This window comes from Rattus norvegicus, chromosome 5, assembly GCF_021556685.1.
Source record: "Rattus norvegicus strain SHRSP/BbbUtx chromosome 5, alternate assembly SHRSP_T2T, whole genome shotgun sequence".
Lineage (NCBI taxonomy): Eukaryota > Metazoa > Chordata > Mammalia > Rodentia > Muridae > Rattus > Rattus norvegicus.
Genome location: NC_141538.1, coordinates 152084708 through 152109573, shown reverse-complemented (window position 1 = coordinate 152109573; position 24866 = coordinate 152084708). Strand labels below are relative to the sequence as shown.

The following is a 24866-nucleotide window of genomic DNA, read 5'->3' as shown; positions in this document are numbered from 1 at the left end:
GGAGCTGGGAATCGAACCTGGATTGTCCGGAAGAACAGCCGGTGATTTAACTGCCGGGCCGTCTCTCATAGCTCCCAATTACAGCCTTGGACAAATCCATGTGGGCTTCAGCTTTCTCCTGGCATCACAGAGCCGATGCCTGACTCTGGTCAGAGGAGCTAAGAGTGGTAGCAGTGACTTGGCAGGGATCCTAACGACGACTTCTCTGCCCTCCATGCTGCAGACTTTGGCCTGAGCAAGGAGGCCATTGACCACGAAAAGAAGGCCTATTCCTTCTGCGGGACGGTGGAGTACATGGCCCCCGAGGTTGTCAACCGCCAGGGCCACACCCACAGTGCAGATTGGTGGTCCTATGGGGTGTTGATGGTGAGTGTTTAGGCTCTGGACTCAGTTTCCCCAAGTCGAGAAAAGTCAGTTTACCCTCCCCTTGTCTCACAACTGCACGCCATTGCACTTCCTTTCCTTGGAAGAATCGTGGGCTTCAGTCCATCTGACTGAAGTACCACCCTTCCCCTAACTTGGGGACTCTCCTCCACTTCAGGCTTTAGTGTTGCTCCTGGAATCTAGGTTGGGATGGGGGCAGAGGCAGGCACAGGCCCTGCTGCAGCTAGACTCTGAAGTCTAACAGGCCAGCAAGAATCCTGGAACCACAGCGGGGGTAGCCTGGGAAGGAGGGGGAGGGGAATTCGGGAGACAGAGAACAAGACCGCACCTATATGGTTCCTTTTCTCTGCAGTTTGAGATGCTGACGGGCTCCCTGCCCTTCCAGGGGAAGGACCGGAAGGAGACCATGACCTTGATTTTGAAGTAAGCATCAATGCTACCCTGGCCCTAGCAAGTTCTTCCTAATCCTACCCAAGCTTCAGGGCCAGAGAATTGCCTTTCCCTGCCAATAGACCCTTGCTGTCTACCTGGGCCAGTGGAAGGGTATCCTTAAAGTCTTTGGGAGGTGAATTAATGGCTGGCTTCTCTGGACTGAGCTGGGAAAGAGACCTGGAACAAAGGGAAGGGGTTCTGGGTCTCCCAGGGTGGGGCTCAGCCCTGATGAGACCTGTGGCTATTCCAGGGCAAAGCTAGGCATGCCCCAGTTTCTGAGCACGGAAGCCCAGAGCCTCCTGCGGGCCCTGTTCAAGAGGAATCCTGCCAACCGGCTTGGTAAGCAACCCCAGCTCGGGGAGGGGACATGGCAGTGGGGAGCAGGGTACAGCTGCAGCCTAGGCCACAGGGCCACATCTGGGGCTGAAAGGAGCTGTTGTCCTTTGTGTGCAGACAATGCTGCTGGCTACCCTGTTTTCTGGTTCCATGTATGGTGTTGGGAGGGTGACCTGTGTGGGGGGAAGGCAGGAACTGAGTCATCCATACCCACTCAGGGACAAGGACAGAGGCCCCCACACAGCCTCTCTGCCAAGGTTGCTGGCTCAAGGGAAGGCATATGAGCTTAGGACTGACACGAGTCTCTCAGTCCTGCCTGTGTCTATTCCCACTGCCTGGCACCCGGAAGTTACTGTAAATGTCTGTCGAGAGACCAAATACTGTTTACGAGCCTGCGCTAAGGCAGGTGACGCCCCCAGGGTTCCTTGTGTCTGTGAAGACAGTGATCCTGACCTGGCTCCCAGGGTTCTTTGAGTCAGAGAAGGACATGCCTCCTTTGCACTGGAGTACACAGTGCTCGCTGAGTTTTTCAGATGAGGGCTTTATCTGGATCACAACCAGCTAAGGTCCAGTCCGGGTCCCTGGGACGAATTGAATGAGTGTTTGTCTCGGGAATAAAGGCAGTGGTAGAAGAAGAAGGGTGGAGAGAGGGCCTGTGGCAGGAGGAGTAGATGAAGGTCTTTATTAGATCTCAAAAGAAGTCCAGCTTCTGTCATGACTGATGCATGATCAAGCCGTCCGTCCTGCCTGGCTCCTCCTCCTTTAATAAACCAGAAGAGGCTTCGTAATATAGAAAACACTGAGTGGGCTCCAGGCTTCGGGGTGATGGGTATTGACACAAGGCAGGGTGAGCCCAAGATGCCCCCTACTGTAGCAGCTGGTCCAGAGCTTGGGGGACAGTCGGGGTGTCTGAGGCTGGACCTTCCTTTGGCTTCTTACAGGCTCAGGCCCCGATGGGGCTGAGGAAATTAAGAGACATATCTTCTACTCTACCATTGACTGGAATGTGAGTGAGTCTGTCCACTCCCTGGTTCTGTGATGGACACAGGAAGGGTGGGGGAGGGGCCCCTGCCAGCCGTGGCCTCAGATGTAGGAGATAGAAGATGAACAGCCCTTCATGCCCTTGAAGGTTGCTCTCCCTGGCTGTTATCTTCTGGGTAGAGTAGCTTCTACTCTTCCAGCCGGGGCTGCTAGCAGGCTGAGGGGTCACCATGGTGATCAGAGCACACACCCCACCTTTGCAGAAGCTCTACCGCCGTGAGATCAAGCCACCTTTCAAGCCCGCTGTGGCCCAGCCCGATGACACCTTCTACTTTGATACCGAGTTCACGTCACGCACACCCAGGGGTATGTTCCTGACCTGGTTTGTCTGCCTCGGGCTGGGTAGCACGTCTCTGGAGGGGAACCCTGGGGTCCAGCGGTGATCAAGGACTCTGGAAGCCCAGATGTGTGGGTGGATAGGCAGTATCTGGCTCCGTGGGATTCAGGCTCCATTCTGACACTACCCAGCTACCTCCCTGGGGTTCTGTGGGCTTCTTTGTTTCTAGGTGAGGGACTGAGGTGTGGGGGTGGCTTAGACCACAACAGGAACGACAGGACCCCTGCCCCGGGCACCCTTCAGCCCATTGGGATGACTAAACACATCAGGCCTCCACATGCATCAGACACGAGGAATTTGACCTGGCAAACCCCTGACAGAGTCTGGCAGAACAGAGGGGACAGTGCCCCCAGGTTGGATGTGTGCAGACTTGGCTTCTGATGCTAGGCCTGGTTGCTTGTGAGGAATTTTCAGGGAGTCACAGACCCACTTACTTGTTCCCCTGTTGCTGCAGGACATCCGTGAGGGTAGCTTCTAGGAGGGAGCTTGGGAATCCTGACGTCCAGCCAGATACTGCCAGTGGGTGGGGAGGTGTTTGTTGGTTCTGAGGTGTCTTCTGAGGGGGTCATTGTTCTCTCTGTAGCTTGCACACCGTTGATAACTGGAAGCTCAGCACTTGTGAGCTGTCTGTCTTCTCCTTATTTACCGGTTAAGTCCATACCAGGTCCCTGCTCTGTGTCAGTCACAGTGAGCGTGGTAGTGTAGACGACAGGCCTAGGATTGTGAACAAGACATGTGGCTCCGGCTGTGGGTGAGAATTTAGACATGTGGGTGAGAGGAGCAGCATCAGGCAGCCTTCTCAGGGGAGGGCGTATGAGCTAAGCCTTGAATGACAGACAAGGGGTGAGTATTCTAGTCAGGGGAACTGCGTGTGTGGTGACGCTGAGGCGGTTTTGAATATGTGGAGTTCATCAGGACTGAGTCACCAAAGGGGAGAAAAGAGGCTGAGGCCGTGTGGATCTAACTTGCCAGACATGGGGGTGGGGTGAGCATTCCCCTGATGAGTATAGAGCACAGGTAGCCCAGACTTCTTGGTTGGAACTGTCCCTCCAGCTGTGCTGGAGATGGACCTGAGGTGGGGAGGCTGGAAAGAGGCAGGGCCTGGCCTGAGCTGGAGGCTGGGTGTGGGGCTCAGACAGTCCTCAGGTGACAGGACTGGAACAGTCGGTCAAAGCACACGTTTATTTGTTTATATTGTGTTTGTTAATCGATTGTTTGGAGTCTTTGAGACAGGATTTCTTTCTGTGGCTTAGGCTGGCTTAGAACTCACTGTGTTCCCCAGACTGGCCTTTGTCTGGAGCACAGTCCTCCTGAGTCTCCCTGGTGAGGGCTGAGGTGGCAGGCGCGTGTGTCATCCATAGCTACGTATTCATTTAGTGTGTGGATGAGAAATGAAGTCGAAGGAGACCGTGGCTGCTCCTAAAGCACAGAGGGGGTTTTTATTGCAGACGTAGGCTACAGAGGAGAAGGCAGGCAAAGGGAAGAGTCCGGACTGAACATGGCCAGCAGAGGGGCATGAGAGGGGAGAGGGAAGGAGAGCAAGAGAGGCGCTGGCGACCAAGAGGGGTGGCCTGGGCCAAGAGAGACCAAGAGACCAGAGCAGCCAAAATGGCTGAGTTACATAGGATTGGACTGAGGAAAGAGAAGAGCAAGTCTAGCCCTGGGAGGGAAAGGTTTAGGGTGAGGGGCTGGGGGAGGAGCCCTGGGAGGAGCCCTGGGAGGAGCCACAGGTCCTGAGACTTGTTCCATGTTTCTTTTTTTTTCTTTTCTTTTTCTTTCTTTCCTTTTTTTTTCTTTAATAAAAGATTTATTTATTTTATGTGAGTACATTGTAGCTCACTTCAGACGCACCAGAAGAGAACATCAGATCCCATTCCAGATGGTTTTGAGCCACCATGTGGTTGCTGGGAATTGAACTCAGGACCTCTGGAAGAGCAGTCAGTGCTCTTAACCGCTGAGCCATCTCTCCAGCCCTTGTCCCAGGTTTCTTCGAGACCTAACAGTGAATGTGTTTGTATTTCTTTGTGGTGTTGGAAATCAGGCCTACACTGTACACTGTAGTCGTGTACTATACCCCTAAGCTATACATGTTAACGGAGAGGCAAAGGCCTGGGATAGATGAGCCTTAAACACTCCCTTCATGGCTGCCTGCTGAGGCAGGCCAGGATCCCGGCAGTCTCTCCTTCCTGAACTGCAGGGCATCAAGGGTACCCCCTCACCCCACGTCCTCTCCTTGACAGATTCGCCGGGCATCCCCCCCAGTGCTGGTGCCCATCAGCTCTTCCGTGGCTTCAGCTTTGTGGCCACCGGTCTGATGGAGGATGACAGCAAGCCTCGGGCCACCCAGGCTCCGCTGCACTCGGTGGTACAGGTGAGGGACGTGGGCCCTGCTGCTCAGTTACCACAGAATAGCTGAGAACACAGGCTCCAGAGCTGGCCCGTCAAACCTCTCTGGGACCCAGAGGACCTCCAATCTCCTGGACCCTCACTGTCCTCGTGTGTAAACCCATGAGTGAAGCACCGTCCCTGACACCTGTCTCCGAGTGGCCCTGACTATTGGCTAAAAACATAGCTAGGAAGTTCTTAACACCGGAGGTCACGGCCTGGGTTTAGCTTACAAGTTGACCAGACTCTAGAGGAGTCACCAGCTCCTATGCCTCAGTTTCCTCATTCCTATGCAGAGAGGCTGATGTATGAGGTGAACGTGCCCATTGCAGAGTAAAATGGAAGCCCAGAGAGGGGCAGATCCTCGACTGAGGCCACACAGATCAGATAACACTTAGGCCTTGTGACTCTCTCTCTTCACACTGCCACCCCTGCTGGGCCAAGGCCTGGTGTTCGGACGACCCCTGCACCGTAGCACCCTGGTCAGGCTGACTCGTGTCTTCCACAGCAACTCCACGGGAAGAACTTGGTTTTCAGCGATGGCTACATAGTAAAGGAGACGATCGGCGTGGGCTCCTACTCTGTGTGTAAGCGCTGTGTCCACAAGGCCACCAACATGGAGTACGCAGTCAAAGTGAGCCTCTGAACCCTATCTTGGCTAAGGCTGCTGGGCTGGGGTGAAGCCAGTGTACCTGTAGCACTTTGAGGGTCTGTGGATAATGTCACGCGAACGGCTGGCTGATTCTCCCTGGCCCTCTAGTGTGGGCTCCATAACAAACATAACAAAGAGACTCAGACTCGGACCATGGGTCTTTGCCCCTGACATTGCCATGGGCTCCCGTTCTCTCCAGGTCATCGACAAAAGCAAAAGAGATCCCTCCGAAGAGATCGAGATTCTTCTGCGGTATGGACAGCACCCCAACATCATCACCCTGAAAGATGTGAGTGGGGCGGGATCATCGAAGCCAGGTAGGGGCTGGGAGTCCCAACTGTAGGATTTGACTGAGGGAACCCATGTGTTTTTGTTTTTGTTTTTTAAAGATTTATTTATTCATTTTATGTATTTGAATACACTGCTGCTCTCTCCAGACACACCAGAAGAGGGCATAGGATCCCATTGCAGATGGTTGTGAGCCACCATGTGGTTGCTGGGAATTGAACTCAGGACCTCTGGAAGAGCAGTCAGTGCTCTTAACCGCTGAGCCATTTCTCCAGCCCTGTTTTGTTTTGTTTTTTTAAACATTTATTTATTATATATAAGTACACTGTAGCTATCTTCAGACACACCAGAAGAGGGCATAGGATCCCATTGCAGATGGTTGTGAGCCACCATGCGGTTGCTGGGAATTGAACTCAGGACCTCTGGAAGAGTAGTCAGGTGCTCTTAACCACTGAGCCATCTCTCCAGCCCGAATCCATGTGTTTTACTTGAGGGTCCCCAAGTCCTCCCCTGAGGACTCCAGCATTCTCTGACCATCATAGATGAGACCAGCGCCCACTGTCCAGCAAGACGGGAGCCCAAACGGGTGGTGGGCCCTGAAATAAATGTTGGCAGAACCCAGCCTTGAGGCTTGCTTGTCTGGAGAGCTGGTGGGTGAGGTCGCAGCCTGATGACGAGGTCTCTGGCAGGTGTATGACGACAGTAAGCACGTATACCTGGTGACAGAGCTGATGAGGGGCGGGGAGCTGCTGGATAAGATCCTACGGCAGAAATTCTTCTCAGAGCGGGAGGCCAGCTTCGTCCTGTACACCATCAGCAAGACTGTGGAATACTTGCACTCCCAAGGGGTAAGTCTCCGTGAGAGGAGTTGGGGGTGTCCAAGGTCGTGACCTGGGTAGAATGCAAGAACTGGCTGGCTCATGAGGGACCGTCTCCAAATTGCCAGTCAGAGGGGACTCCGGTTGGGTAGGTGGCTGGCTGTAAGAGGAATGGGGAGATGAGGGCTGGCTCAAGACCATTTGTCCAGAACCTACTGTGTGCCACACCTAGTGTGTGCCGCACACCAGGACAAGTGTAAGAGAAAGTTTCCTTGGTTCTTTCAGTGGGATTTTCACCAAATCCTGAATTAGATGTTTGATTGGTTGAATGACCTGTCAGGTTACTGGCACTTGACAGATCAAAAGTCTGAAGGTTGGGGTTGGGGATTTGGCTCAGTGGTAGAGCGCTTACCTAGGAAGCGCAAGGTCCTGGGTTCGGTCCCCAGCCCTTGGGGGGGGGGGGGGGGGGAGTCTGAGGGTTGGAGCTGTACAGTCTTTTTCCCAGGATCAGACAACCGGGGAAAATGGTGACCAGAAGTTGCAAGGAGGGGTAGATTTTTGTTTGGAAGATGCAGGGTATTCGAGAGGATGACCCAGGTACTAAGAGAGAGAGAGAGACAATGGGTGGGGCCAAAGAGCAGGGTATAGCTTTCTTTGTTGATGTTGCTTTGGTGGGTAAGCTGAGTGGGCGGTTCAAGTTCCTCATAGTGGTTCTCTCTTGGCTTGGGTGATGTTTTGGGGAGCGTCTGATCAGACAGTGAAGGGTTAACAGTGATGGCAGTCTGGTGTCCTGAGCCTTTGATCTCAGCACTCAGGAGTCAGAGGTCAGCCTGATCCAACTAGTGACACCTTATTTCCAAAGAGGAAAAAAGTATAGGAAGTTAGACATGGCTTCCCACCTGTAATCACTTGAGAGGCCAAGGGAGGAGGAGCATCACATGTTAGAGTTAAGCCTTGGGTATGTGCCACCACCACGTCACACATCTACAAGTATGTAGTATGTATGTATGTATGTATGTATGTATGTATGTAGTATATGGATGTATGATGGATGTGTGTATGTAGTGTGTGCGTATAGTATGTATGTAGTGTGTATGTGTGTGTAGTGTATGTAGTATGTATGTGTGTAGTGTGTGTGTGTGTGTGTGTGTGTGTGAGCTTGCATTTGTATAGGCGAGTATGCGGGCTGGTATGCATACGTGTGCTTGAGTGTAGAGATCTGAGGTTGACGTTGGATGTTGTCCTTAGTCACGCTACATTGTGTATATACTGAGGCAGGGTCTCGAGTTGTTCCAGGACTGTGCTGACTAGCCAAGCAATTTATCTTCAGATCCATCCCTGTCTCTGCTTCCTGAGTGTTAGGATTACAGGGATCCTGCTGTGTCTGCCCAGTGTTTACATGGCGCCCTCTTTTGCTTTCTATTGCCGTGACAAGGAGAAAAAGGTTTATTTGGATTATACTTCCCACGGCACAGTCCAGTTGAGGGAAATCGAGGCAGGAACTGAAGCAGAGACCACGGAGAAGCATTGCTGACTGATTTGCTCACTGTGGCTTGTTTAGCTTGTGTGTGCGTGTGCACACGTGCGTGCATGAGTGTGGGGGGGGGGTGTTTTCCCTGCAAACATGTCTGTGTACCACATTTAGTTCCCTAGTGCCTGCATTGGCTAGAAGAGGGCATCGGGTCTTATAGAAATAGAATTACAGACTGTCGTGAGTATAACCCAGAACTATGTGCCCAGTAGGCTACACGGAGAAATCCTGTCTCCAAAAAACAAAACAAAAAAATGCTATGTGCGTGTGAGCGAAGGTGCACACTGCCGGCCAGAAGAGGGCAGGTGTGAGCCACCAGTCATGGGGCTCGGCATCAACATTAGTCTTCTGGAAGGGCAGCTAGTGTTCTTAACCATCTCCTCAGGCCTGCCTCAAAACAAACAAATATAAGAAGGGTACCATGCAGCCTGCCTCTGACTAGCCACATTGAACAGGAATTGATGCTTGACCTGGAAATACCTGTAGATGAAGAATTTTTGTTTTTGAGGTAGGGCCTTCTATATCCTAGACCTTTAATTCTTGTACTCAAAAGGCAGAGACAGACAAATCTTTATGAGATCAAGGACAGGCTGATCTACATAGAGAGACTTTGTCTTCAAATGCATGTGACCTCATCCACCTGGGCCCTGTTTCTTTCGTTCTTTTCTTTTTTTTTTTTTTTTAAGATTTATTTATTATATTTATATAAGTACACTGTAGCTGTCTTCAGACACACCAGAAGAGGGCATCAGATCTCATTACAGATGGTTGTGAGCCACCATGTGGTTCCTGGGACTTGAACTCAGGACCTCTGGAAGAGCAGCCAGTGCTCTTAACCACTGAGTCATCTCTCCAAACCCAAGATAAACAGGAAAAAAAGGTAAAATAGGAATGGAACATACTTAAGGTGAGAGCAAGGTTTGGCCTCTGCATTTGACCTTCCCCTTTCTCACCTGTAAAGCTATAGGTTCCAGTATTTTCACCCATGAGATTATGAAGCAAGATTCCTCTCAGAGGCCTTGAGACTAGAGAGGCCTCGTTAGGTGAGAGCAGCGACAGCTTTGGCAGCCTTTGCAGCTTTTGTTTTTATTAGTTTTGAGATAAAGTCTTAGAATGTAACCTAGGCTAGCCTAAAATTTGCTATGTAGCCCAGGCTAGTTATGAAGTCACCCTGCAGCCTTGCCAGGCCGACCTGAAACTCACAGAGATCCACCTGCCTCAGCCTTCCCAGTGTTGGGATTACAGACATTATAGCTCTGTACCCAGCTAGAAAACTTAGCTATTACAGGCCACTGAACTTCCAGGAATTCTAGTCTTCTTGGATTTAACTGTGTCTATAGTGGAAGAATTCGAAAGGGGGTTTATCATGACCATGTCTAACCATCGGCATCCAGTTATGTGTTTTAGTGACGGGGTGGGAGTAGGGAATCATGATGTCCTCTGCTCATACCTAGGGCCAAAGCCTCTAGTCCCTGAGCTGGTTCTGTAGAACAGTCAGGCTCTTGTTCATACTTACGATTGGGTTCTTTCGCAGGACCGTTTGGTGACATGGTCTGTATTGGGCATTCTGCTCCAAAGCATTAAAGTAGGACTGGGGCTTGGGGAGGCGGCCAGAATCACTTTTCTACTCAGTGGGACATTGTACTTGATCCTGCATGGCATCCACAGACACAGCCTCATGTTGCCCAGATTACTCAGGCCCCATGGGTGTCATCCCATCTCTTCATTGGGAAGACTCTCACGTTGAGGATATATCTCTTTTTTTTTTTTAATTTATTTTCTGTATGCAAGTACACTGTAGCTGTCTTCAGACACACCAGAAGAATTCATCAGATCCCATTATAGATGGTTGTGAGGCACTGTGTGGTTGCTGGGAATTGAACTCAGGACCTCTGGAAGAGCAGTCGGTGCTCTTAACCGCTGAGCCATCTCTCCAGCCCCAAGGATTTATCTTTTTAGGAGTGTTTGAATCAATTCTGTTATTAAACTTGGTGAAAATGTCAGTGTTAGATTATGTCTGCCTTATTAAGGGAATTCTTATGCATTTGTTTGCTTTAATTTAGTGGGTGTGGGAGTGTATGCCACAGTGGGTGTGTGGAGGTGAGGATAACTTGTGGTTATCCGCTTTCGACAGGTAGGGATCGAACTTGGGTCATCAGACTTGGCTGCAAGTGCCTTTGCCAACTGAGCCCTCTCAGAGGCCCAGAATTCTTTCATAAGAGGGAGGGAACTTTACCTTATAAGCAAAGCTTCAGTTTGGTGGCCATGTGGGTTTTGACTGGTTGTGTTTGAAGTGGCTTTGGTTTCTATGTGGTCAGTGCAAGCAGACTAATATTTAACCATGTCAGATCAGAGCAGTGATGTTTCCTCTCCTGTCTTGTTAATACTGGCTAAAGATCTCCCTTAACAGCTTGGTTCCATTGTACAGTGTTTGCCTAGTGGCCTGGAGGCCCTGGGTTCCATCCACAGTACTAAACACACTCGCGTACACACACACACACACACACACACACACACACACACACACACACACACACACACACACACACACACAAACAAATGCACGTGTCGGCACATGACTGTAACCCCAGCTCTCAGGAGACTGAGAGCTACTCTGTAGCAAGGCAGCCTGGGCTATATAAGAAGAACTTGTATCAAAAAACCAGAAAGGGGGTTGGGGATTTGGCTCAGTGGTAGAGCGCTTGCCTAGCAAGCGCAAGGCCCTGGGTTCGGTCACCAGCTATGAAAAAAAAGAATAGAAAAAACAAACAAACAAACAAACAAACAAAACAGAAAGGATGGTGGCTTTGCACGTCTTTAATCCTAACCCGCAGGAGGCAGAGACAGGCAGAGCTCTGTGAGTTCGAGGCCAGCCCGGTCTATATCCAGAGCGAGTTCTAAGACAGCCAAGGGTCTAAGAAGGTGAAACTGAGCTAGTGAATTATCGGTGGGTAACCTGAAGCTTAGAGCAATGAAGTAATTTCCAGAACGAGAGTCTCCAAAAGCACGGGGCCCCTTGAAGACAGCCCAGGAGTTTATAGGTCACCAGTGTTTTGTTTCTGGCCTTTTCCAGATTCTAGGGGCCACTGAAACAGGCACAGATACTCTTTTTTTCTTTTTGGAGGTATTTGCAGGGCTCTCTGGGTAGGTTTGGTGTCTGAAGCTGAGAATCCATGGAAGCTGAGAGAAAGGACTGACGAGGGGCCAGATCCAGGACACCTGTTTAATAGCATATGTTTATTGAAATGTCCCATAAACACGACGTGACACACAAGTCACAAGGCTGGTCGGTTTCCTAGCAATGAACACACCCCATTCCAGCTCTGACGTCAGTGCACAAAGCGTTCCCCGGCTCCCTTTTGAGGAGACGCCTGATCCTGCTCAACTTCTCTTCTTGCTTGTTTTCTGTTGTAGTTTGGTCACGGGTTTTGGCTTTGGGGTTTTTTCATTTTGTTTTGTTTTTCTTTGTGTGTGTGTGTTTGTACCCAGGCTGGGGCACTGGGGTGGCAGGCTTGTGCGACCACTCCAAGCTAGGCCCATTGCTGATTGCCTTCCCCTCTGTCACTGAGGGACACCTTGTGGGCTGCAGGTTTGTTGCTGCATTGAATTCCACAGTATGGCTTGCCCAGAGACCTTTGCTCACCTGTCAGTAGACACTGGGTGCTTGCCCCGTCTTTATTGCCCCAGAGAAAGTTGCTATGACAAGCCAGGGCTTGTGTTTTGGGGAACGTTTGCATCTTTTGTTTTGTTCTTTTGTTTGTTGTGGTACCGCTTTTTTTTCTCTGTGTAGCCCTGGCTGTCCTGGAACTCACTGTGTAGACCAGGCTAGCCTCAAACTGAGTGCTGGGATCAAAGGCCTGTGCCACCACTGACTATTTTTTCTTAAGGGTTTGTGTTAGTGTCTGGAAGGAGAGTCCGGTTGAGTGTTCTCTTCCCCCACCCCGTTCCTTTTACAAAAGGTTTCTCCTTGAATTTTCAGCTTGTATTTTCTCAGCTAGACTGGAAACCAGGAAACTCTGACCATCCTCCTGCTTCATCCCCATCAAAACTGGGCTTTCATCTGAAACCACTGTGTGGTTACCAATGCAAACCCCCACCTTTGTCCTAGGCTCTGAGTTAAACATCCCGGGCCTTCCCTGTGACCCTGGTCCCTGAACACACGTGTCAGCCCCAGAGCTGAAGATGCAGTGGCAGGCCACACAACTGTGGAGGGTGAGGCCAGGCCCTCCCTGGTCTGCAGAAGGGGTGGGCTTCTGTTCTGAGGTTGATGTCCTAAGGTTTGGTGAGGGTGGCTGCCTCTGAAAACTACAGGGCCTGAGTTGCTACATGGTGACTGTCACCCATACCCAGAGCTGTGTTTAGTCTGGTTGCCATGGTCCCCACTCTTGTCTTCCCTCGCACCTTCCCAGCCAGCTGTGACTTTCTGTGACAGTGTGCATACCTGGTGACCAGCCAGCAGTGTCTGCAGCTTTTCTGAGCTGTGCCCCGCCCCACTCTGCTCCAGCTCAAGGAGACTCGGTTCCTGTCAAAGAGTTATTCATTTCTTTATGTTGCTAGGGCAGGGTCAGATCACAAACTTCCCTAATGTCTGTTCCCCAAATGTGTCCTCTGTGCCACAGTAAACTGGGAAAGCCCCGAAATGGTGGTCAGGGCTGAGTTCAAGTCCTGCTCCTGTTTCTCACAAGTCAGGGTTTCTCTCCGTGTCCTCCTCTGTAAAATGCCACCTGCCTACCGAGGTGTGATGAGTGGCCCTGCCAGTGTCATCATGACTGAGAAGTGACGTTTTGAAAAGACTTCTTTATATACTTGTCTATGAGATTATACGTGTATGTGGGGGGAGTGCATACCTGTGTGCACTCTGGCAGCCAGAACAGGGTGTCAAGTGTCCTGTTACCGGCATTGTTCTTGGCTAGGTTGGAAGGCAGGAAGCCCCAGCAATCAGCGGTCCTCCTGTCTCTGCCCGCCCCACTGTAGGCAGGGTTACAGGCACAGCACCCCAGTTTCTTCTGTAGGTTCTGGGGTTCAAATTCTGCTCTAATATTCATGATAACTTAGCCAATTTTTTTTTTTTTTTTTTTTTTTTTTTTTTTTTTTTTTTTTTTTTTTGGTGGTTGAGGTGATGGGGCATGGTTAGACAGGGTTTTGTTTTTTTTTTTGCAGTCTTGGCCATCCTGGAACTCCGTCTATAGACCAAGCTGGCCTCAAACTCACAGAGCTCTTCCTGCCTCTGCCTCCTGACTGCTGGGATTAAGGTGTGCTGCCTTGCTCACCAGGGTTCTTTTTTTTTTTTTTTTTTTTTTTTTTTTTTTTTTTTTTTTTTTCCCCCCCGGAGCTGGGGACCGAACCCAGGGCCTTGTGCTTCCTAGGCAAGCGCTCTACCACTGAGCTAAATCCTCAGTCCCACTCACCAGGGTTCTTAACTGCCAGGCCACCTTTCTAGCCCTGCTTTGAGAGAGTTTGTGTGTGTGTATTGTTTGTGCGTGCGAGCGTGTGTGTGTGTGTGTGTGTGTGTGTGTGTGTACGCACATGTGCACTTGTGCTGTGGCACATGCACGTGGAAGTCAGAGGACACTGCGGGTTCTCTCCTTTAACCCTGTGGATTCTATTGATCAAACCCAGGCATCAGACTTGACCATGAGCACTTCTCTCTACTCAGCCCTCGCACTGACCCTTGACTTCCGTTTAAGGGGCTCCCTCTGTCAGCTGCGGGATCTAGAGATAAATGACAATGTTGGGGATGGGATTCCTGACAGGAGAGGAGCTGGGCTCTGGGCATTCTAATGGTAGAGCCAGCGGCGTTTGGAGGGTGGGGGATTGAGAGGTACAGGGATAGAAATCTTTTAAAAGGAAGGAAGAAGAGAAGGAAAAGGACCCACACTGCAGGGAGGTGGGGCTGTCCTAGAAGAGAGGGGCTGATGGGCAGGTCAGAAGGAGAAACTGGGGTGAGCTTTGAGGTGCCCGCTAGCATCGTCAGAGATTTCAAAAGGGTGATGCAGGGCCGGTGCACGTGTGTTTGCTGCCAAGCTGGACAACCCGGATGTGCTCCCCCGGGACCCACACAGTGGAAGGAAGGAGTCGACTCCCTCAAGTTGTATGACCTGGTACCCACACGCACAATTTCTTTAAAGGCAGTTATACCAACATAGGGCCTCTTTTCAAAACCTTGTCCTGTTGTAGAGGTCTGGGCCTTTCTCTGTGGGCCAGTCTGTGGGACTTCTCAACTCTGGCAGTTGGCATGGGTCACTACTCCTGCACCATATACCGACCCCAGCCCTCTGCCCTTAGGTCGTCCACAGGGACCTCAAACCCAGTAACATCCTGTATGTGGATGAGTCTGGGAACCCCGAATGCCTACGAATATGCGACTTTGGCTTTGCCAAGCAGCTACGGGCTGAGAACGGGCTTCTCATGACACCTTGCTACACAGCCAACTTTGTGGCACCTGAGGTAAGTGGAGGGGAGGCATCAGGAGACCCTGTGCCTGCTCTCAAATGTCCCATACTGTCTGGGCCTTGACCCAGGTTCCAAGGGAAGACGTATAGTCAGTCCATGGCTCTGACTCTACTCTACCCTTATGGGAAATGTTTGACGTTTCCTACGCCCCTCAGCCTGACCGCCCTCCCTGCCTCCTGCCAGGTGCTGAAGCGTCAGGGCTACGATGAAGGCTGTGACATATGGAGCCTGGGCGTTCTGCTGTACACGATGCTGGCAGGGTGAGTGTGGAGTCTGGGCCTCTGACCCTGCCTCCGGGAGCTTCCAACCTCCTAACCTAACCCCCTAGCGCCAGGGTGGAGGCCAGTGGCTAACGCTGGCTTTGGGAACTCCCCTCTAGATACACTCCATTTGCCAATGGGCCCAGTGATACCCCAGAGGAGATCCTCACCCGGATCAGCAGTGGGAAGTTCACCCTCAACGGGGGAAACTGGAACACGGTTTCAGAGACAGCCAAGGTAAGCCTGTGAGGCTGGGAGGGCGGAGCCGGGCTGATAGGTTTCCTACAGTCTCCCTCTCTCCCACGTAGAATGTTCCACAAATCCCTTTTGCAGCATTACCCCAAGTAGAAGATTCCCGGACACACACCCCTCCCCTGCTTGTCTGGATAACTTCACTGCCCCTTCTGTGTTCTGGGCCCTAAGGGATGAGGAGGGCTGCATAATCCATGTCTGTCTCCATGGAGAGTTGGTGTGGTAGAAAACACACCACCCCATTGAAGCTAGCTCTCTGGTCAAGTGTGTGGGCGTCTGCCCAAGTGTGGAAAGGCTCCCCAAAGGAGGCTGCTCTTGAGCTTTCAATATTGGGGTGTTTCCATTCTCCTAGAACATCTGCGTAGCATGGTTTAACCTTTGGTGAATAGCACCCCACCTGTACTGGGTATTGTCACCTCTGTTTCTCAGAGGGATAACTGAGGCTCAGAGGTAACAACCCTCTAGAACACTTCAGCTGGAGGGAGAGAGAGCTAAGTTTATTTGAGATTCTGTTACTGTTTCAAGGTTTGTTTAGTTTGGTTTTTTTTGTTTTGTTTTGTTTTGTTTGTTTTTTTGTCTCACTGTGTAGCCTAGGCTATCCTAGACTTGGTCTGTAGACCAGGCTGGCATTAAATTCACCAACATTCACCCTTCTCTGTCTCCTTAGTACTGGGTTTAAAGGTTTACACCACACCCAGCTTTAGTTTTATTTTAATTATGTGTGTGACCTCAGAGGCCAGAAGACCTAAGGCCCCCGGAGCTGGTGTTACGTCTGGCTGTGAGCCTCCTGCAAGTGTGTGAGGCTGGGCGGTGGTGGCTCACACCTTTAATCCCAGTGCCCAGGAGACAGAGACAGGCCTATCTCTGAGTTCTGGTTTCAGTCTCATCTATAGAGCGAGGGCCAGGACAGCCAAGGCTACACAGAAAAACCCCATCTGGGGGAAAAAAAATTAGAGTGCTGGGACCTGAACTCTCTGGGAGAGCAAACAAGCAGGAAGCTTGTTTGCTTTGGTTTTGCTTTGAAGATAAGGTCTCTCCCAGCCCTGGTTGCCTTCAAGGCCTATGTAGCCGAGAGACTGATTTTGAACTCATGATCCCCGGCTCTGCCTCCCACATGCTGGGATTAAATACCTGGCATGTTTTTTTCACGGGTTTCTCTTTTCAACTGTTCTTCATTGAGCTGGGGATGGAACCCGGCACCTCTCGCATGTCTGGCCGGCCAGCATCTAAGGAGAGTCAAATCTAAGCCTTCGTCTGCCTGCATGCCCCCTCTCCGTCCCCAGTCTTCAGGCAATCCCCACCTTTCCTCTTGGCTTTTCTGAAGGAAAAAGGGAAAGATGTCCCCTACATACCTCGAGCAGCAAGGAGGGAAGAAAAGAGATCCTAGGATGGGGAGGAGGAGAGGGCTTTGGTGTATAAAGAACGGACTGCAGGGGCTTTTGTAACAGCTCAGGCCAGAGATGGCTGGACACGGTTGGCCTTCCAGTCATTGGCCATCAGTTGGCACAGCTCTCTTCTCCCTCGGTGCCCCACGGGTCACCTCCTTATCCATGTGCCTCCAGGACTTAGTATCTAAGATGCTGCATGTGGACCCCCACCAGCGCCTCACAGCCAAACAGGTTCTGCAGCACCCGTGGATCACCCAGAAAGACAAGCTCCCCCAGAGCCAGTTGTCCCACCAAGACCTGCAGCTTGTGAAGGTCGGTATGAACACCTGGGGTATGAACACCTGCGGTATGAGCACCTGGGGCAGCTGCTGAGCTTCTGGGGCCAGGGCGGTGGGTTGGGCTCAGACCAGTGGGTTATGGTAGGGACTTGAAGTGACAGAGCCAGGAAGTTCTAGGTCTGCCCAAAACCAGGGGATATGGCAAAAGACATAGCCCTGTCCCAAGGGAGTCCCAGACTTATGCAGTGGTGTCAGTGGTGTCAATGAATTCTTGTGTCCCAGGGAAAACCATGGTCATGAAACAACACCAAGTCTAGGAACACTGGACTGGGTGGGCTGAGGGACCTTGGGAGGGACCTTGGCCAGATCCTGGGGCACACATGTTTTGTCTGCCCACTATACCCCCCACGCCGCCTCGTGGTCTGATCTCCCACCTTTTCTCTTTTAGGGGGCCATGGCAGCTACATATTCTGCACTCAGTAGCTCCAAACCCACCCCCCAGCTCAAGCCAATCGAGTCGTCCATCCTGGCCCAGCGGCGGGTGAGGAAGCTGCCATCCACCACCCTGTGAACCGCAGCGCAGACAAACTCCTTGGAGGCAGAGTCCTTCCCAGAGGGAGCAAGCCTGAGTCACAGGACCAAGTGGAATGGAGTCCTAAAGGAAGCAACTAGTCCAGCTCACCCGTGCGGGTGTGAAGTGCCTTCCTCCCCAGGACGGGCTCTTCTGGGCTCAGGCTCCATTGTGTGAAATCCACTCACTGTACAAACTATTTTTTAAGAAAGGAAAAGAAAAATGACATCATTTACCATGGATTTTTTTTTTTACAAGATCCATTTGCCTTTTTGGCCATTGCAGTCCCAGGAGGAACACCCAGTCCCATGTGTGGCCAAGACTCCCGTGATAGCTTTGGGACTCCGCCCCTCTGTTGGTCAAGGAGCCATCTGCACCCGCCTCCGAGCAGTTCGGCGTTGCCTCTCAGAGTTGTCGACTGGCTCCTCAGCAGAACTTGGTGTCCCCAGCCATCTCTTTTTCCATTCTGTTCTGGGGTTCTCGAACCACTTTCTGCTAAGAGCCCGGGACCCCACCCTGTCAGCTCTTGGCTCCAGGCACCAGCATCCACAGCGCCCATGCGCAGTGGGCCCCTGCAGTCAGATCGGGCAGCCCCGTGGAGAGGAGACGGAGAGCACTTTTTGGGAGACTTCCTGTCTGCCACTGGACAGAGTTCACAGGAGACCAGGGAGGTAGTCCACGGGGGATGAGGGCTTTTCCCTTTCCTCCTCAGCTGGTAACTCAGGGTTCATCTGTCCAAGGCCTTTCTAATAAACCTACAGTCCAGTCAAAGCGCCTGCGCTTCCACTTTTTAATCCTCCTCGAAGACTTCGCTGGTGACAGGAACAGGCTAGGAACAGATTAGCCCACTTGCTTGGAGCACACGTCATTTGAGGAGCGTGTGAGAATCCCTCTGATTCTGTGCACGTGCTCCTGTGAGGGGATTCCATCACAGTCTAGAGAAACACTAGCATTGGCAGCCAGCGACAGTCGCTGGCCCTTTGTGATAACCCCAAGTCCTTAAACACTCGAGAGAAGGGCTCTACCACCGTCCCCCTTTCCTCTGTGTGGTGCTCGGACTTGAACTCAGGACCTCACGGTGCTGTGTCACTGAACTATGCCACCATCTCATTTAGTCTTAACCCTGTCAAACAGACGCTCCATTTTACGAATGGAAAACAGGCTCAGAGAGGGAATGGCATTCCTCATGCAGCACACAGTAGGTGTTTTCTGTTGGGCCAGGTAGAAAATAAGGCCCTGGATCTTACCCCATACAGAGGAAATGAACTGTTAACAACCCAAGGTCTGGAGCTTGAGAAATGGCTCAGCCATTAAGAGCACTGATTGCTCTTCCAGAGGTCCTGAGTTCAAATCCCAGCAACCACATGGTGGCTCACAACCATCTGTAATGGGGTTTCTTCTGATGTGTGAAGACAGTGACTCACTCACATTAACAAACAAAAAAAAAAAAACCCCAAGGTCATCTACTGATAAGATATGCAGAGAACCAGAATGGAGTAGAGAGGTAGGACACCATTGAGGGTGGCCCGGAAGCTTAGGGCTGATGGTAAGAAGGGACCAGTTAGGACAGACCCAAAGACAGATGCAAGCTAGTTAGAGAACTAGAGAAATGGCTCAGTCTAGTGCTTAGCTGAAGACCTTGTCCTCAGAACCAGGAGTTTATGCAGGATGAGGCTGGGAAGGAGACTGGGTTTCCCAGGCTAGACTTGAGCATTGTCAACAGTACAAGCTCTTAAAAGGATTTATGGCAGTGGTTCTCGCTGGAACCCCTTAATACAGTTCCTCATGTTGTGGTGACCCCCAAGCATAAAATTAGTTTCATTAGTTTCATAACTATGATTTTGCAACTGTTATAAACTATAATGTAAATATTTTGTGATAGTCTTAGGTGACCTTTATGGAAGGGTTGTTCGACACTCCCACTGATTGAGAACTGCGGGTTTAGGGCATAGGCAGGTAGTTCAGAGAGGTACAGCCTAATTTTAATTCCCCGTGCCATATATGACACGACTCTTAACATGGTCTCTCTCCCCAGCCCCTTCCTACTGTAGCCTAGGCTGGTCTCAAACACAGTACCCCTGCTGCAGCCTTCTGACAGGAAGTGGAGAATCACTGACCTATTTTCATGGCGGTGTCTGTAGATTAAGCCACCTGGAAAGTGATAAACAGAGGCTCTAGCCCTGGGCCCACTTTTACTTTTTTAAAGCTGTAGAGCAAGTTGACTGGAAGAGGGGGCAAGACGGAGGAAAAACCGTGATCAGGTCTGGGCTCAAGTAGCTTGAACAGGCTGGGGAGGGAGTGGCCAGGACATGCTTTGGGGTAGACAACATTTGTGGGTTTGGAGAATAGATAAGAGATTCAGAATATCTTACAGCCAGCCAGGTAAGGTAGAGCATACCTTTAATCCCAGCGCTCTGGTGGCAGATGTAGGTGGATCTCTGTAAGTTCCAGGCCAGGCTGGACTACAAAGTGAGTCCAGGAAGGCCGGGGCTCTAGTACATAGAGAAACTCCAACAACTGAAAGAAGAAAATATGACTTTAAAGATAACATGCTTGCATGCGCTGACATTCTCAATCAAGTCCCGGAACCCACAGTAGAAAGATCCCTGAGCCCAGCGAATGCTCCTGACCTGACCTTCACACATGCTGTGGTGTGTGTACCCACACTCACATACATACGTCAGACACACAGTAAGATTAAATCCTTCTGAGTGGCTGGTGTTAGCACACACTTGTAATCCCAGCACTTGAGAGGTAGAGGCAGGAGGATCAAGGTCTTGATTTTGTTTGGTTTTGGTTCGGGGCAGAGTTGCAAGTAACCCAGGATGAACCTCAATGACAGGTGTTCAAAGTCAGCACCAGTTACGAGAGACAAAACCCTCCCTCAAGAAATCTAGGTTTGGGGCTGGAGAGATGGCTCAGTGGTTAAGAGCACTGACTGCTCTTCCAGAGGTCCTGAGTTTGATTCCCAGCAACCACATGGTGGCTCACAACCATCTGCAATGGGATGTTCTCTTCTGAAGTGTCTGAAGACACCTACAGTGTACTCACATATAAATAAATAAATCTTAAAAAAAAGAAAAAAATCTAGGTTTGACATAGGAAGGAAGTTGGGGGTGGGCAGGTTTAATGGAAATTCTTGGTTCTCTATGAGAGCTTCTTTCTAAATATCCAAACCGATTCATCAAGTAAGAGTTCTCATGAGAGATTGGAGCTCCAAGTCATGGAGGCCCAAGCCTATAATCCCAACACCTAGGAAGTGTAGACAGGAAAATCAGTAATTCAAGGCCAGCCCCAGGCCACTTCAGGAAGTCCCTAATTGTCACAAATTGCCTTGGGACTCAACTAGTGTTTGTTAAATAAATAAAAGAAATGCGGAACTGTGCATGATGGTGCTGGAGGAAGCGTAGCCAGGAGCCACAAAACCCCCACTACTACACTGCTCCATGCCTCAGTTTCCCACTTGCTAAACAGGAATCCTGGGCTGGAAGGACGGCTCAGCGGTTAAGAGCACTGGCTGCTCTTCCAGAGGACTGAGTTTGGCTCCCAGCACCCACATGGCAGTTCACAGACCTCCATAACTTCAGTTCCAAGGGATTCCATGTCTTCTGGCTTCCGTGGGCACGAGGTACCCGTGTGTCCAGACATACACACAGGCAAAACATCCGTTAGGAGTAACAAAAAAAAAATATCAAGAATTAATAAATGAATCATTTCCGTCCATCTCAATATCAGTTGAAAATCGAGTAAGTGGATATGAGTAAGAAAAGGAAGAGGTTTGTGTGAAGTTTGCTCTCCTTTTGACTAGATCAGGACGGCACCCCCACCCCACCCCCTAACTTAGCAGACTCTAGAAAGGCAGTTCACGACCTCCAGCTACTGTGACAGGAACGCCTCTCTCATGGCTGTAAGCGATGGCTACAACGGCTACAACCCATCAAGCCTCACCTGCCCTCAACTACTTTCTATTGCCATCCCAAACTGCCTGAGGCCACATCGATGAGGAGTAAAGGTCACAGCTCCCAATGACCAGTGCCAAGCACTGACTGGTTCCCCTGTTCTGTTATTATATCCTCGAGGAAGCAACATGCGACCAACCCTATTTCACACAGAGACTGACTTGCACAAGGACACAACTCAGGCTACAGAGTGGAATTCACAAATGAGTGCAAATCAGAACCCCTCTGTGCTTCCGGGTCACAGAATTCTAATTAATTGTTAGAAAACTAATGGGAAGCAAGTTGGAAATTGGAAAGTTTCCCAGCTCTATAAGGTCCAGGAGATTCCTTTTCCACCGAGGGATGCTGGGATACACTACATGTTCCCCTTGGGTCAGAGACTCACCCTCAATGCTGCCCTGCACATCGGGGTCTCTCAGCATCCTTTCTGAATTTTTCTTTCTTCCTTTCTTTCTTTCTGTCTGTCTGTCTGTCTTTCTGGGAGGGTGTACAGTTTCTCTGTGTATCCCTGACCATCCTCTTTTTTTTTAAGGTTTATTCATTTACTAAGTATAGGGCACCAGATCCCATTACAGATGGTTATGAGCCACCATGTGGTTGCTGGGATTTGAACTCAGGACCTCTGGAAGAGCAGTCAGTGCTCTTAACCACTGAGCCATCTCTCTAGCCCTATCTCTGGCCATCTTTGAACTCACTTTGTAGACCAGGCTGGCCTTGAACTTAAGAGCTCCACCTGCCTCCCCTCCCCCACTTTTTAAAAATATATATGCATAGCCAGTTAGTCAGTGGCCTTTAATTCCAGCACTGGAAAGGCAGAGGCAGGTGATTTCTGTGAGTTCAAGGCTACCAGCCTAGTCTAAAGAGGAAGTTCCAGGACAGTGAACTCTACACAGAGAACCCCTGTCTCAAACAAACAACAACAGAGTGTATTTACAACAGGTTTATGTGCACCACATGTGTACTGGTGTCACAAGAAAGCATTGGATCCCTGGAACCTGAGTTACAACAGTTAAGGAGCCACCTGATGCGGGTGCTGGAAGCTGAATTCAGGCCTCTGGGAGAGAGCAGCTCTTAAACTTCTGAGCCCTTTCCTGCCCCATGCATCTGGGGCATTTCTGGCATTTTGCCTGTTCATGTATCCTGCTTTCTTAGAGGAAGCAGTCCCTGACAGAGGAAGGCCTGGCTCCCTGCCCACGTTAAGTATTCAAACATTCGGGACCTCAGCTCATCAATGTAAAACCTCCCCTCAACTCTGAAATGACCGGTCAGCAGAGGACCTGTTGATGTGTGGCTTGGCCTTCTGTTGAAGCACTTGTGAGAGGTGTGATCCACTGAGCCTCGCTTCACACCAGGCCGGCTCTGCCGTCATCACATTCGTACCTAAAGCTCTCTCACGGGGCTGGCTGGGGAGATGGTTCTGTGGGTAGAGCGGCTGCCTCGTGCGTCCAAAGCGCTGGGTTATCTCCAACACTGCCAGCTTTGGGCATGTATATCCGTCATCCCAGCACTTGGAAAGCAAAAGGTGGGAGGATCAGGGGTTCGAGGTCAGCCTCAGCTACCTAGCAAAGTTGAGGCGGTATAGTCTCATGAGATAAGCATTTTTGGTTTTATGGGAAGGACATTGAAGACAAATGTACACACGGGGTCCAAGCAAGGAGGTGGCTAGACCACTTTTAAAAGACAAAAAAGGCTTATGTGTGTGTATGTTCATGTGTGCGGACACCCGTGGCAAAGCATATAGGTAGAGGTCAGAGGACATCATACAGAAGTTGGTTCTCTCTTATCTGGGGATCACAGGGCTTTAGGTTGGGTGGCAATTGTCTCTGCAGGCCTGTGTCTTTTGTCTTTGGAAAAGGGACTATTTCCTAGTGCCCAGGCAGCCTCGTTGCCTTGAGCTCCTCCATTCAAAACCCCTCCTGTCTCAGGCATGTATACGCCAGGAAGGCAGGCTTTGAGCCTAAGTCTATCTTAGCCCTATGCATGCCCTGTATCTGACCTCGTGTAAAGGCTAAATTTCAACTCATGACTCATAGAAGCTTACAGCTAAAGAACCTCCAAGGCCTGGCCCCAACCCCTGCCTCCTACCGGAAGGCCTTTCAACTAAGCACCCAGGCCTCGATTTGTAGGGAGCCATTCTGAGCTAAACAGTCACAGAACGCTCAGCCCTAAGATGGCTGCTGCAAGATTATGAGATTGTTGGACAAAAGCCTTTCCCACGAACTGACGGCACAGGAAGATTCCAGGAACAATCACAGGATGTTTCAGCCTGAGCAAACACCAGATGTCTCCACTGCATGACCTCTTCTCTTCCTGCTATTGCTGCTAAGAATGCCCTCGCCCCTCCCTCCTTTGTGTTTCACAAAGGTCACTCCCCCTATCTGAAAACCTTATAAGCTATAACGCTCGCCCCAATAAACGAGACCTTGACAATAGAGCCTTCCTTGGTCTCCTTCTTTTCTCCCCCCCTTGACCCTCAGGTAGTGCCTCTTCAGGACCCTGAATAACTGGACTTGCTGAACTGGTCAAGTGGCGCCTGAACAGGGACCTGAAGCACGGCCAACTACTGGACGACGGAGACAAAGGATCCACAAAAAGACAAGACTCTTCAGGCCGCATCGCTAGTGCGTTGCTGGAGAGGGAGGTACGAACGGCTGAATAATTGTCGTCCGACTGTCATGGGGAAGCAATTATCTAAAGAAACTTGTTTCATAGGAGAGATCAAGCGCTCACTCAGGGAGAGAGGAATAAGAGTTAAGAAAAAGGATTTAATCAAATTCTTTTGTTTTGTTGATGAAAAGTGTCCTTGGTTAATTTTAAGCAGCCCCGATATACACCCCCTTACTTGGAATAAGGTTGGTCAAGACATTAATAAGCTCTTGAAAGCCGGTGACCCAGTGTCCGCGGCATTTTTTAGTTACTGGGGTATCATTAGAGACATTATAAAAGATGCTGAGAAAGGAGGCGAGAGTGCCCGCCTCTTAGCTATTGCAGAGGATTTCTTACAAGTTTTGTGGCAGCTGTCACCTTAAAGTGAAAGTAAAAACGGGGAGCCACACTCTCCTTGCTCTTCCATTGTCATCGATATGCCTGGGGATGGGGGAAGTCTTACGCTCTCTAGAGGACCTCAAAATGTCTAAAAATTCGAAAACCATCTATCCCTCTCTGAAAGGGATCTCTAGGGACCAAGACAAAGATAAAAATGAGAGGCACCGCCTACGCCGCTTCTCTGAGTCAAGACTAGATCCTCTGAGTCAAGACTAGATCCCGCCTCTGAGGCCGGGTTAGAGGAGGAAGCTGCCAAATATGAGGAGGAGAGGTACGGCCCGGGCCACAGGAACCTCCAGTCTTTTTCACACAAAGATCCAGACCTACCCACCCCCCACCCTATTTGCCCCCAATGCCGTCCATTCCTCCTGCACCTCTGCTAATCACAGTGGTAGAGGGACTAACTCAGACTAAGGCTGCGCTTCAGGCTCCAATCACCGGACTCAAACAAGTCTT

At 50.6% G+C, this 24866-nt stretch overlaps 2 protein-coding genes across 9 annotated transcripts in view; both read left to right on the top strand.

Annotated features, from left to right (window-relative positions):
* Rps6ka1 (ribosomal protein S6 kinase A1) overlaps positions 1–18177 on the top strand; it is a 39202-nt gene extending 21025 nt beyond the window's left edge. For 5 of the 8 annotated variants that reach the window (NM_031107.2, XM_087551332.1, XM_087551333.1 and 2 more), the window contains 14 exon segments: positions 224–366; positions 737–807; positions 1067–1155; positions 2094–2158; positions 2397–2499; positions 4771–4901; positions 5424–5549; positions 5767–5856; positions 6545–6703; positions 14490–14651; positions 14841–14917; positions 15037–15154; positions 16732–16869; positions 17284–18177. In NM_031107.2, the coding sequence (NP_112369.2) occupies positions 224–366; positions 737–807; positions 1067–1155; positions 2094–2158; positions 2397–2499; positions 4771–4901; positions 5424–5549; positions 5767–5856; positions 6545–6703; positions 14490–14651; positions 14841–14917; positions 15037–15154; positions 16732–16869; positions 17284–17406 (1595 nt within the window). In that variant the 3' untranslated portion in view covers positions 17407–18177. 8 annotated transcript variants of the gene reach the window in all.
* Positions 1–24866, top strand: part of Cnksr1 (connector enhancer of kinase suppressor of Ras 1) — a 460720-nt gene that overhangs the window by 360606 nt on the left and 75248 nt on the right. The gene's annotated exons all lie outside the window — the stretch shown is intronic.